At 35.8% G+C, this 13,963-nt stretch overlaps 1 protein-coding gene across 3 annotated transcripts in view; it reads left to right on the plus strand.

Moving 5' to 3' along the window:
- Window positions 1-13,963, plus strand: part of COPS2 (COP9 signalosome subunit 2) — a 30,218-nt gene that overhangs the window by 4,197 nt on the left and 12,058 nt on the right. For 2 of the 3 annotated variants that reach the window (XM_011222822.3, XM_002917544.4), the window contains exons 2-4: window positions 7,635-7,748; window positions 8,306-8,383; window positions 11,977-12,102. In XM_011222822.3, the coding sequence (XP_011221124.1) occupies window positions 7,635-7,748; window positions 8,306-8,383; window positions 11,977-12,102 (318 nt within the window). Of the gene's footprint in view, window positions 1-1,525; window positions 1,612-7,634; window positions 7,749-8,305; window positions 8,384-11,976; window positions 12,103-13,963 lie in introns of all 3 variants that reach the window. The other variant, XM_034661004.1, reaches the window with a different exon arrangement.

Here is a 13,963-nt window from a genome sequence, read left to right on the forward strand (position 1 = left end):
ATAAGGTAATGACGGATAAATTATAATATATCCATGTGATGGAATGCTGTGTCGGCATTTCAAACCTTGCTCTAAACAATATTCAGTGATATGAAAAACTTTTGATAAATTGTATTGGGTCAGGACTCTTGGGCATAAGAGACAGGAATATTGTCAAACTAGCTTAAACTAAGAGGAGTATGTGTTGGCACACATCACCAAGAAGTATCAGAATGGCTGGATTCATGGCTCAGATGATCGTGGTGGGTATTTTTCTGTTTTCTCTCTCTTCCTAGTCTGCTTTCCTCACTGTATTGGCATAATTGCCTTCACATTACATCACAGATGTAATGCAGCATCTTCCTGGTATTATAACCCCAAAGGCAAAAGGGTGTTCTTGCTAGCTCTAATAGCAAAGCCCTCGGAAAGACTTTTACTGACCCAGCTGAGGTCTGTGTAGGCTTCTGTGAACAACTATAGAAAGGGAGATGGATTGCTTGCCTTCCTTTGTGGGTAGGGCACTGTAATTGAAAACCCTCACGTGGGAGAGGAAGGGTTTATCACCAATGCTATGCACACAGTGAACACATATACACTATAAATATGTAATGTGTATTACAGTTTTATTGGGTGGGAATAAAATTTATTTTGTTAAGTGAGAAAATATGGAAAAAATGTCTGGAAGATTTGAAAAGTGTCAGGAAAACCAAAATTTGTTTATTTTTGCAAACCTTTCACAGTGAACCCATATTACTTTTGTTGCTGAGGTGAGAAGGGGCAGGTTCTAGGGTACAAATGATGTATAAAAATCTTACTTGGATGAGAGGCTAAACAATGATTTTGTCATGCTCAAAATTTTTTAGACTTCTTCTTACAAATTGTCTTCAGAGAACCTGTAGCATGTACCTTTTTAAAATAGGTGATACATGCACATAGTTCAAAAACAAAATATAAAAAGTTTTCTTTCCATTCTCGTTCCCCATTTGTCCAGTTTGCATTCTTCCCCATACGTAATCAAATACACGTTAATATCCCCCTCGTTGTTTTTAAACCAGGATGTAGCCTATTACATATATATTGTTCTATACTTTGTTTTTAATGTGCCTTTGAGATTATTTCATGTAAGTATGCAAAAAGCTCACTTCTTTTTACAGCAGCGTTGATTGTATGGATGTGCCATATACTTTATGTAACCAGTTCTCTCCTGATAAGCATTTGGCCTGTTTTCTTTTGCTATTATAAACAATGTGCAGCTCTTTTTTTTTTTTTTAACTTCAGTGGTAGGTTTTATCTTCTTTTGTGGATGTCAAAAACTATATTCTGAGATAGGTTTGATAAATAAGTAGGGCCATCGAACTGGGTGATACTCTTTTAGGTTAGAAACATCTAGTGAAGTTTTTCTTCGGAATTTCAGAAACATTACTTAATAATCCGTGTCAGTGGAATAACTTTACTACCTATTGAAATTACTACTTCAAAGATAAGTGTTGGTTTGGAATATAATTTTCAATGCATTTCTAAAAAGTCCTGTTGCATTACCTCATAGGTGTACTCTGTGTAATGAAATTGGAGAGGTTCAAACAAGAATAACTAAAATGATAAGTAACGGGAGACAGCTCTTCCATGCTAAGAGTAAGATAAATTTAAGACTTTTTACCCCTATAAACTATGAATTAATAATTACTAAGCTATAAACTGTGAGTATCCAGCAGTGTGAATTTGTACTTGTATCTTTTATTTCAAACACTTGGACTTCAGTGGGAATTAGAAAGTTCCTAGGGTTCAACCCCCCACATTTGATAAGAGAGAAACTAAAGCATCATGTCTGAGTGTCTTACTTAAATTTACAGGACAAATTAGTGGGAGAGTCAAAAGTATATCCCAGGTCTAATGACGTTTATGATTTCTCTCTTTGGAAGATTTAATTTAAAGACAAAGTTTAGGGGGCGCCCGGGTGGCACAGCGGTTAAGCGTCTGCCTTCGGCTCAGGGCGTGATCCCGGCGTTATGGGATCAAGCCCCACATCAGGCTCCTCCGCTATGAGCCTGCTTCTTCTTTCCCACTCCCCCTGCTTGTGTTTCCTCTCTCGCTGGCTTTCTCTGTCTCTGTCAAATAAATAAATAAAATCTTTAAAAATAAAAAAGACAAAGTTTAGGACAAATAAAAGAGTGTTCTGATTTACACTGTAAATGAATTAAGACCCATTAACTTAAGTGAAATTTTAGAAACTTAGGACAACTTTATGAATGGCTAAACCACAAATGACTACCTAGGACTTGTATTGTATCTAGTCCTTAAGGATGATGAGACCTTGCCCTTTGCCTCTCTGTGCCCGACATCCAGCAAGCTGTCAAGACATGGTCAAGGCTTGGCAAGCATTGTTAATGGTGAGTCTTGTGTTGTAGAGCACATTTCAAAGACCTCTGTTGACAAGGGACACAGGAGTAAGTAGAAACTATGAAACTGACCCTGTTTAGCAGTAGGTGCATTCCAACATAGAGTCAGTATTGCCCTTGGCTGTTGTGCTCTTGTATGTTATTTTGGAACATTCATCCACTTTTCGTTTCAATTAAGCAAACATTTGTTGAGCAGTTTGCATTATACCAGACTCTGGGGATGCCAAAATGAGGAAGAGAAAGTTCCTGCTTTTTGAGAAGCTCATAGTAGTGAGGTGAGGAGAGGTAGGAACAAAACACTCAGCAAGGCTCCGTGTTAGAGAGATGCATGTCATACAGAAGCGTGACTAAGGAGAAAATTACTTTTGCTAAGTAGAGTTGGAGGAAGAACCACGAGGTAAGCCTTGATGAATACATTTTCCATGACTGTTAGGGCTGGTAAGCATCATAGGAGAAAAGTGGGAAGTTTGTTAAGAGGGGAGGTGATTTAGAATTTCTAGCCGAGGGTCGCCTGGGTGGCACAGCGGTTAAGCGTCTGCCTTCGGCTCAGGGCGTGATCCCGGCGTTACGGGATCGAGCCCCACGTCAGGCTCCTCCACTGTGAGCTTGCTTCTTCCTCCCCCACTCCCCCTGCTTGTGTTCCCTCTCTCGCTGGCTGTCTCTATCTTAAATAAAATCTTAAAAAAAAAAAAAATTCTAGTCGAGAGAACAGTTAATGCCAAGACAAAGATTTTGAATTGTGTGGCACATTTGGGGAAGGAAGAATAGATTTGGGTGTGTGTGGGTCACATTGCTTTGGAAAGTGTAGTACATGTTGTCATATACGTAGGTGGAGCTTACGAACTTCAGTAGGGTTTTTAATCCTTTTAACAATGTTCATGTGCTTTTCATATGTTGCTTAATTTTTTTTGTTTTTTAAAGCATTATTAATATATTGAAATATCAGTTTCTCTTTTTAAAAGCATTTTCTTTAAACATTTACAAATTATAGTTCTGTCCTCTGACATAAAGGAATTGAGTTCAACAATATTTAATACTTTTTGTATAGTCTCTATTCTGATTAACAATGCTGTATGTAACCAAGTCATCAGTAGTTATTAGAGATAACTTTTTTTAAAAGATTTATTTATTTATTTGAGAGTGAGGGAGAGGGAGCATGGCAGGGGGAGGAGCAGAGGGAAAGGGAAAGAGAGAATCTCAAGCCGACTTGGTGCTGAGTGCGGAGCTGACACAGGGCTCGTGACCTGAGCTGAAACCAGGAGGAGGCCACTTAACTAACGGAGCCACCCAGGCACCCCACTCATTACAGATACCTTATATTTCCCTTTATCCTGTACCCATGTGGTGGGTCCTTTTTATTTTACATCCCGAACATCACTTGACGTCTCCTATACTTACTCTATTTCCTTCCTTTTCTCCCTGTTCTACTACTTGAACTCAAAGTTCCATCATCTTTTAGCCAGACTGTTGTAAGATTATCCAGCCGGCTGCTTCATCATTACCAGAGTACTCTTCCTAAAACACAGTCTGATTATTTCCCTATAAAATTAGTGGTTCCACTTGATCTAAGTGGTTCCACTTGATCTAATTTTGTTAGATTCCTATTGCCCTGTTCCTCTGTCTGATACTAGTTTATCTCTTATCAGTTCTTTATACACATCCTGTGCTTCAGCCCAATCTGACTATTTGTGCTTCTTTGAATTATGCAGTACATTTCAAGCTTCCATGCCTTTGCACATGTTAACTGCTTTGTTTCAAATGCCTTTCCTTATCCCCAGGCAACTCCTATTCATATTTTTAGACCTGCTTCAGGTAACTTTTCCTTCCTCTAACTCACTCCTTTTTTTGAGCTGCTAGTGTACCTCATATGTGTCTTTATTGTATTAGAGCATTGCTGTTTCATTTGCATCTCTGTCTCTGACCATGAATAGCTTGAGGGGAAAGATTTAATTTGCCTTTTCGTGAGCAACACTTCATTGCAGGTATATGCTAAAGATCATTATCGTTGAGTATCTAAATAGGTATCTAACAGTAGCTATCTAAACAACAGAATTATTCTAAAGACTTCTCAAAATATCCATGTAGTAACCGAAGAATAGTTACTGTAGTACACAGCTTGTATTGATTCATTGAACTGCATATGACAGGTTAGTGATGTCACAGAGGCTGGTTCAAACCCTCTGAATAAGCTGTTGCAGATCATAACAAGGGACTGCCTAATTATAAGAATGCCAGTCAGTAACATCAATTCTTACGTATTTATACATTTTCGCAATACCATTTAAGAATTGAATTGCAGTTATGCAAAAATTATTATACATTCCACTTCATCTATATGCAGTTGACCTTTGAACAACACAAAGATTAGGAGCACCACTACCCCCAGTTGAAAATCCATGTATAACTTTTTATTCCTAAAATTTGAACTATTTGTATTTATTCCCCCAAATTTAAACTAATAACCCACTGTTGACCAAAAGACTCACTGATAACAAAACAGCCAATTAACACATATTTCATACATTATATGTATTAAATTCTGTATTCTTACAATAAAGTAAGCAAAAAAATGTTATTAAGAAAATCATAATCAGAAAATAGATTTACAGTACTGTACTGTATTTATCTGGGAAAAAAATCCACGTGTAAGTGGAGCCATGCAGTTTAAACTCATGTTGTTCAAGGGTCAGCTGTAATATGAAAAACCAGAAGAATATATTCACTAGTGTTGAGTACTTGATTAAGTTTTATCTCGATCATTGTGATTTGGAGGAGTTATAACACACAAAGTTTAGAAATTTTAGTCTGGAACCAATCGGAAGTTATAGATAGCCAGCCTTATATTATAAGAAGCGTTCAGTGGTTGAATGATGAGGAACCGTGTTAGACATGGTAGAAAATGTAAAGGTTCCTGTCTTCAACAATGTTATAATCAACTCAGTAATTTCTGGGTAATTGAGATTTTAGATTTTTAAGTATTACTTTCTCTGTTTCCCTCTACTCACTCATATCCTGGCATAGTTTTATTATAATCTGTTACGGGCCAAGAAACCAAAAATAAGTGGACTTTGAGTGACAATCCAAATTCTTAGACTTTGTGATAGATACAAATTAAAAAATATATATATTTCCAGGGTCAGGGATGTATTCTGAAGATTTGAGTTGCAGAAAAATCATTTTCTGGTTAGTTAGCTAGTCCTCGTCCTGTGTGTTATGTAACAGTTAGCTAGAGAAAAACTGATTTCCAAGGGTGTAGAGTAGGTTTTATAACTGTGATGCTTTACTCCCAAGTCTTCTCTTAGGAGATGACACTATGCAGTAGTTAACCAGATTGGGGGGGGAGGGAGTTATGGCCACTTGTGTGGCAAGGTCAGGTACAGCAGAATGACTCAGGAAGAACTTAATTAAGAGATATGATTAGAAGTATAGTCAGGAGTAAGGTTTTGATTATTTTTGAAATTAATTTTAAGAGCAATATGAAACCATTTTTGAGAAAAGGAATGTGCTAATTTACACTTTATGAAGATTATTCTGGCTGCTTACCACAAGAAGGTTGGAATTTGAAGGTTAAAAATAACAATGGGAAGTCTGTGGAAAGATGAAAGTAGCTTGGTAGACTAGGGGGCTGGCAAAGGAGAGGGAGGAAAGTGCATGAATTTGAGATGTATGTTGAAGTTAGAATCAATAAGGACTTTTTATGTTCCAACAGTGTGACTGCTTTTAGTTCTTTAGTTACCTCCCATGATGCTGTTTTGTATCTACTGTTCTCTTTCCCCTCCTGTTTCCTCTAGCAGGCAAACCCCCATTTATCTTTCAAAACCTAGTTCAGAAGCCTTCACTATCACAGCATTATTTGATCATAAATAATTGTTTGTTTATTAAGTTAATTGCTTGTTTATTAAGTTTTTATTAATTGCTTTTCTGGTTTGATCAGTTGTAGTCAAACCTAGTTTACAGGGTCAAGAAGTGAATGATTGATTATGAAATTTATTACCCAGAATTTGATCTCATCCCAAAGAGAAGTGTTGCAAAGGATTTTCATGTTAAACATAACAGAATTCCCAATCAAATCCGGAAGACTGCATCCATGTTTCATTCATGTCCTTACACAGGAAATAATTGTCCTCTAGAGGGTGCACATTACAAAGCCTTTGTGGTCAGATAAAACTGGTTTTCTACTAATATCAAACATCCCCCTCCATCTGCTGGTCACAGGAAAAATTCATCTTGTATTCATGTATTTTTGAGCTAACACTGCACTCACTATACTTTTTTTCATTCTTCGAGTACAGATTTTTCATGAATATCTCTCAAAAAAATTTTAAGTATTTGGATTTAGAAATAACTCTGTGATACTGTTCTTGTCTTTCTGTGTTTACTTCGAGATACTGTTCTTGATTTGACATAAGCTTGCCTTTTGTAATGACTTGTAGCTGATGGAAATAATTTTGTGCCTTCCTAAAATAATGATTTTCATTATACTAACTTATGTGTATTTTATAATTCTCATCATTAAATTGAATGTCTTGGAACTATTTTAAACTCTTGTCTGTACTACTCCACAAAATAGTTATTTTATTCCAGTTTTCCTTTCTACTTACTGTTTCAGTACTAAGAATTGAATTTATGTGGTGAAAGTCAAATAAAATTATATAAATTCCTTTGCTCTTAGTTTCATTTGTTATAAAGCTAGTTAAAGTGCATTAATATAATAATAGCTATTGGGTAATGTGGAATCCACATAAAGCTAATATTCTTATTAACATATAATTATGTTTAGCAATAAACTAGTCTGCCATATATAGATTATCATCCTAGGTAGTCAGGCCATATTAGAACAATGAAATTTAGACTTAAGGAGTAGAGAAATTTAAATTACAGAACTTAAGATGAACATTTCACAGTTATGTAGTAATTAGCATTTATGGTGATTTTGCTTAGGTTCTGTGACCAACAAAAGGTTAACCACTGCAGAATTGGGGGTCATTAACCAATATTATTTTTTTGCATTTTGCATTTCTGTTAATTCAATGGAAATTGTAGTTTTGATCTGAAAGAAAGAAATGATTCTATTCTCCCCACTTGATTTTGGCTTTTTCGCTTGTTTTTTAAATAATGATTAAGTATCAGTGGCGTTTTACCTGTATGTGCAAGGTTGTTTTGTATACACGTATAGTTTTTCCATCTCAACAGTATTCACTTTTTACAGGGCAATGTGTTGAATTCTTTTTCATTTTAGTATCTCTTTCTAACACACAGGAATACTCTGAAGATAGTAACTCCGAGCCAAATGTGGATTTGGAAAATCAGTACTATAATTCTAAAGCGCTAAAAGAAGATGACCCAAAAGCAGCATTAAGCAGTTTTCAAAAGGTTCATTTTTTTTTTTTTTTTTCTGATTGATTCTGTGTCTTAAAGTCTGTTTTTTCAAATGATGGCTCAGAATTTTATCTCAGAAATGACTTTTGGATACTGAGTGATAATCCTGTAAATAAGTTTGCATTTTGCAGTACAAGCAGATCTTTTAAAAGGGATATCCTATTGCTTTTTTTCTAATCAAGCTATTTATAAAGCAGGGCCATTGTCCTGAAGAGCCAGTATGGTTCTGCCAGAAGGAAACCAGCATGATCATCAATAGGTATTATCCCTGCAGTTTTGTTCCTTCTTTGGAGGACAGATCACACAGGTGTGGTTCCATATTAAATAATGTGATTTCTTGACTGATAAATTTTGGATTATTCTTACCAGCAGATTATTCAGAGGGGAAAAGGGGACTTTAGAGCCTTTTAAAAATGGCATTGAGAAATGGTGGAGTTCTTGGGGAAATGTTCATTGTGCATATGATGTAAAATTAATTAAAAACAGACATTGGTGTCATTAGAAAATAACATTAGCATTAAGTTAGATTAAAAATGTCTTCTGTTTTTTAGGTTTTGGAACTTGAAGGTGAAAAAGGAGAATGGGGATTTAAAGCACTGAAGCAAATGATTAAGATTAACTTCAAGTTGGTAAGATTTGTTCTGAGGGGAATTAAACTAATAATGAAATAAATTCTGTGGGTAAAAACCTCATGGCAACAAAATGCCATTCTGTCTACCTCTTTAAAATAATTCTGTTGATATATTTCTATACTTAGCCTACTTTTTATTTGTGACTACAGTAATACCAAGTAAAAAAAAAATTCTGCATAGGGGTCAAACTTTCCTGGTTAAGAAAACTTATCCTGTAGCTTATCCTGTAGCTACGTAGACAGTATATGGCTGCATTATTAACAGAGTGATTTTTCCACAAACTGTTAGTGCTTATTTTGGAGTTTAAAAATTCTACTTTATATGTCAAGGAATTCCACTTCCACTGATAAGAACCAAAACTAGCATCGTTCTTGACTCCCCTCTTTGTCTCTCTCCCCTCAAATAATCCATTGGTAAATCCAGATGTTTTTAAATATCTTTAAAATACATCTAGTATCTGACTGCTGCTTAACCATTTTTATTTCTGCTACTCTGGTCCAAGCCAACATTCGTTTCTCATCTTGATTATTTCAGTAGCTTAATGGTATCCTTACTTCTATCCTTGCCTTATTTACAGTCTGTTCTTTACAAGCAGCAGAGTGATCCTTTTGTTTTTGTTTTTAGAGTGATCCTTCTAAAATACAAGATTATGTCATTCCTTTGCTCTAAATCTTCTAATGGTTCCTACCTTCCTTAATAAAATCCAAATCCTTATCATGGCCTGGGAGGCCCTATATCAGCAAAGGAGGCCCTTTGCTACCTTTCTGATATTATTTTCTGTTCTCTCCTTTACTGGGTTCCTTGCTGTCCTCCTGTCATCCTAAGCATGCTCCTACTTGTAAATAGTTGTATTTGCTGTTTTCCTCTGCCCCAGATTCTCCTCTCAGATAGCCACATGGCTTTTTTCCTCATTTGATCAGATCTCTGTTCAGTGTCACCATATATCAGGATGGCCTTCCTCTGACTACCTTATATAAAATCACATCCTTCCCGTCGTCACTTACATTCATCTTACCCTGGTATTTTTCTTCTTTTGACTATATCACCACTTAATCTGTTTACTTACTTATTGCTTTTCTGCTGCCCTCATCCTCATGGGTTGTAAGCTCCATGAGAGCAGGACTTTGTTTTATTCACTATTACATTCCTATCATCTGTAATAGTGGCTGGCATTCAGTAGGTTCTCAGATATGTTGTTGAATGAAGTCATAGATAAGTTGGGATTGTCATGACATTGTACTCATAGAATTGCTAGTCTTCAAGAGTGCAGGCTAGAGGTGGAGGGGAAAATGGTTAGATGAGAGGACTAGGGACAGATATGAACCTTAAAATCACTAAGGATAGAGGAATTTTTGAGAAAAAGATAAAGAGGAGCTAAGATAGCAGAGGTAAGCAGTTGCTTCTATGGCAAATGGAGGGATAGCTGGCAGTCTATCTCTATATTTTTCATATGTTTACTCCCTTTCCCTGTTAACCTCTTATCCCATCTATTTGAAATTGAACTCCCTGAATTGACTGTTACCTTTGTCCAGTTAACGTCTACTAATCTTTCATCCTGTTCTTGACGTATTCTCACTCTGGCATCCTCACCTACCTTCACAAGGAAGGGCCCTCATGACATTTACAAAAACTATCCACAAAATATTTTAGCTCATTCTTCCCCCAAAAAATAGCAAGACTATTCAAAACATGTTAAACGTTAATAAGCATATTGCATATTGCATTTAAATACAGTTAAAGAAGGGAAAATGTCTATCTTGAATTTACCCTTTCTAGTTCTGCTCTGATATTCTCAAAAAGTATCTCTGTTACACAAAGAAAGCCCTTGTGCTTTCTTTCCATTTATTATTTGTGAAAATACTAAACACACACACATACTATATTTAAATTAATAGCTTAGAAGGATATGGGAGAAGCATCAGGTATCTCAAGGGACAGAGATTTTGACTAAACAATTTTAGTGACATTAGAAGCCCAATGTTCAACTCTTAAGATTCTATGATTTGAAATAATACCAAGAGACTCTAGAAAACTGCTATCATAACATACTAGCATTGGTTTAGTTTTTGAGCCCATTTAAATATATGCCACCCATAAGACTTGATTTTACCATTTTACCTTGAACCAAGATGGGAAGTAAGTAAGGGAAAGGATTATTTGTAGTTTGTGTTACTTTGCCTACCTTCCTTCTTTACCTTTTATTTGCTCAAACAGCGTCTGTGAATAGTAGTTTCAGCTTCCATCCCTCATTTTCTAGTTGGATTCAGGATAAGACCCATGTTGCTGTGTGAAGGTTTTGAGCAATAAAAAGTTGGAAGGATTTGCTATCAACTGCTCTGTGATCACCGCTGTAATTTACCTAATCTTCCTTCAGTCTTTAAATATAGTAACATAATTATTGAAAAATGAGCTTTAAAATTACTAGAGCATAAGAAAATGAATTCAAAGCTATAACTTTTTGCTAAAATTCTCTTTCCGTATCCAGATACAATCTCAAAATTAGGACAGTCCTATTTCTGATTTGCCTTTTGCCATAAGATATGTTCTGTAACTTGGGTTTTAAGAGCTCACTGTTAGGATATTACCTGTTATTTACCCTTACATGGTACTGGCATACTTGGAAATAAGGTAGTTTGATACTACATATTACTAAGGTTTTTCCCATTGTTCTGTCCATTTTTCCCCACCTATCCCAACTATTGTTTTCTTTTCTATAAGTCCACACATTGTCTATTAGTCAAGAAAAGCACTGTATCTGCCAGTGTTCTGCCTCCCTGATTAAAAGTAGAGTAGAACCCAGTGAAAAGAAGGATTAATAGCAGTTGGAGATTGTGGGGACTGTGGATGCAAGTTGTCAGGTTCGATTCATAAATTGACTTACACGATATACTTTGAGGGAGGATAGACCATCCACCAGAATACTTAAGTGTTGGAAATTTGACTGGTAGTTCTTTATTTCCTCAGATCGCTCGTGTTTTCTGGAATAACCACAGTAGTGCAAATAGTCCTGCAAGGAAAAGCAACATTAGCTACATCTATTGAGGAGAGACTTGGGTGGGAGGACTTTCCTTGATGGTGGGATGAGTACCTGGGCTTGAAAAGATTCGTTCACTTCACATTTTATCATTGAGCCAACCAATAATACAGGGAGAAAAGAAACACATCACTATTGTTAGAGAGCTTTCTTATCAAGGGGTAAATCTTCAGGAGAGGATATAGCTGATATCTGCATAGTTGGTGCCCAAGGCATTTGAAAAGTTGGATTTATTTATATTTTTTGGTCTGTGAATATTTTAATAGTTCTCATGATTTCAATAAATGTTTGTTGTGCAATGAGAACAATATCTGAAATTTTGAAAATCTGTAAATTGTTCTTTTTCATAGGGTAACTTCATAAATTTGGCTCATGTGTCAGTAATCTAGAAATTCCAAATTTAAGCTAAAATGTTTATAGTGTTTCTGTCATACATACTTTCTCTATCATAAAACTTTATTTTTCCATTATGTAGTAGTATGTGTTATGGTCTTAATCATGTAGATATTTTAGCACATAAATACATATCTAATACTGCATTTTTCTTCCCTGACAGACAAACTTTCCAGAAATGATGAACAGATATAAACAACTATTGACCTATATTCGGAGTGCAGTCACAAGAAATTATTCTGAAAAATCCATTAATTCTATTCTTGATTATATCTCCACTTCTAAACAGGTTAGATTCTGATTTTTCCTCTTGGTACTTGACAGTGTGTTTTGATTTAAACTGTTATAACAAACCCTTCCAACTTTTTATAATTATTCATACTAAAGGCTTTGTCTTTTTTTTTTTTTAAGGCCTAGAGATTTCTAGTTAAGCAGTTATGCCAAGCATTAATGTGCTTTACAAATAATATATACTATTTTATTAATTGTAGTACTAATCATACAACATTGAAAGGCAGTAACTAGCTATATCTCTTCAAATAATATCTTGAGGTACATAATCTGTACATAATCTGCACACAACTTTTACAGGCTTAAACTCCCATGTAGTTACTATCATAGCTCCTTCCAATAAACTCCATCACGACTTCAGTTAGATTTGTGTAGATTTGATTAAAGATCCGTGAGAGGAGACCCTTCACTCATATTAGTACTTGGCATTACTCAGTAAGTGTTCAGTAAATGCTTTTACAAAGAACAGGTGAGTGATGGATGGTGAAAGAAAGGGCTAATGATGAAGAAACTACAGTGGGCCTTGGGAGGGATACAAGAAGTATTCTGTATGTCATTTATTCTCCATGTCATTTAGGATTTCTTAAAACGTTTAATACTCTTTATATCTAAAATATATGTAAAGAGGGGGCACCTGGGTGGCACAGCGGTTAAGCGTCTGCCTTCGGCTCAGGGCGTGATCCCGGCGTTATGGGATCGAGCCCACATCAGGCTCTTCTGCTATGAGCCTGCTTCTTCCTCTCCCACTCCCCCTGCTTGTGTTCTCTCTCTCGCTGACTGTCTCTATTTCTCTGTCAAATAAATAAATAAAATCTTTAAGTAAATAAATAAAGAAAGAAAGAAAATGTAAAGAAAATAGAGAAAAATAAACTTAAAACTGACCCTTGAACAACATGGGGGTTAGGGTGCCAAGCCCCTCCCCTCTGCCCCCCTGCTGTGCAGTTGAAAATCTGTGGTATAACTATTGACTCCTCAGAAACTTAACTACTAATAGCCTGCTGTTGACCAGAAGCTTCACCTATAACATAAACAGTTGATTAACATATTTTATATGTTATGTGTATACTGTATTCTTACAGTAAACCAGAGAAAAGAAAATGTTATGGAGAAAATCATAAGAGAAAATACATTTACAGTACCGTACTGTATTTATCAGAAAAAATCCACATATAAGTGGACCCACTCAATTCAAACATGTTATTCAAGGGTCAGCTGTATACGTTTTGTTAAAACATTAGTAATTAATGGCGCTAATTATAGAGTTGTTACATATTGGGGAGGGCTTTTTTATGTAGGGAAATATATTCTGAATTTTACAAACAAGTGTCATCAAAACATTTTTGGTATGCTATTTATAAATGTTATGCCAGATGTTGGTTGGGGAGAATTAATTTCAAGCTTCAAGATTGTGTGTTGTTTCGTGTTCTTATATGTACGCTTTTTGTCTTTGAAAGTAAGAATAGATATTGGGTGGGCGGTACTCAACTTATTCAATATGTCATCGGCAGTCTTGAATAGATAGGCAGCCTGTTCTGAAAGTATTAAACTTTCCTGTTGTCATGGCCCTCTTACCTCTTGATCCTGTTAAGTAGAGATCTAGAGAATCAGGTCCTCAAACAAAGGCAGAGCCGGACGGGGTGGGAGGATAGGTAGGGGAGCTTACTATAATGCAAAATAGAATGATTTCCACGAAAAAATGTCACACTCAGATTGGTGAATTGATGGTGTTTAGACACAGCTAAAATTGTGCTAGACTTTACCCTCTCCCTAATTGCAGCAGCTCACCAGTAACTTAAGAGCTGTGTAGTTCAGTTACTTGATTAATTACATTTATAGAAGAATTTTTGAGGGAAGCTTAT

Source organism: Ailuropoda melanoleuca, chromosome 5 (assembly GCF_002007445.2).
Source record: "Ailuropoda melanoleuca isolate Jingjing chromosome 5, ASM200744v2, whole genome shotgun sequence".
In the NCBI taxonomy this organism is placed as follows: domain Eukaryota; kingdom Metazoa; phylum Chordata; class Mammalia; order Carnivora; family Ursidae; genus Ailuropoda; species Ailuropoda melanoleuca.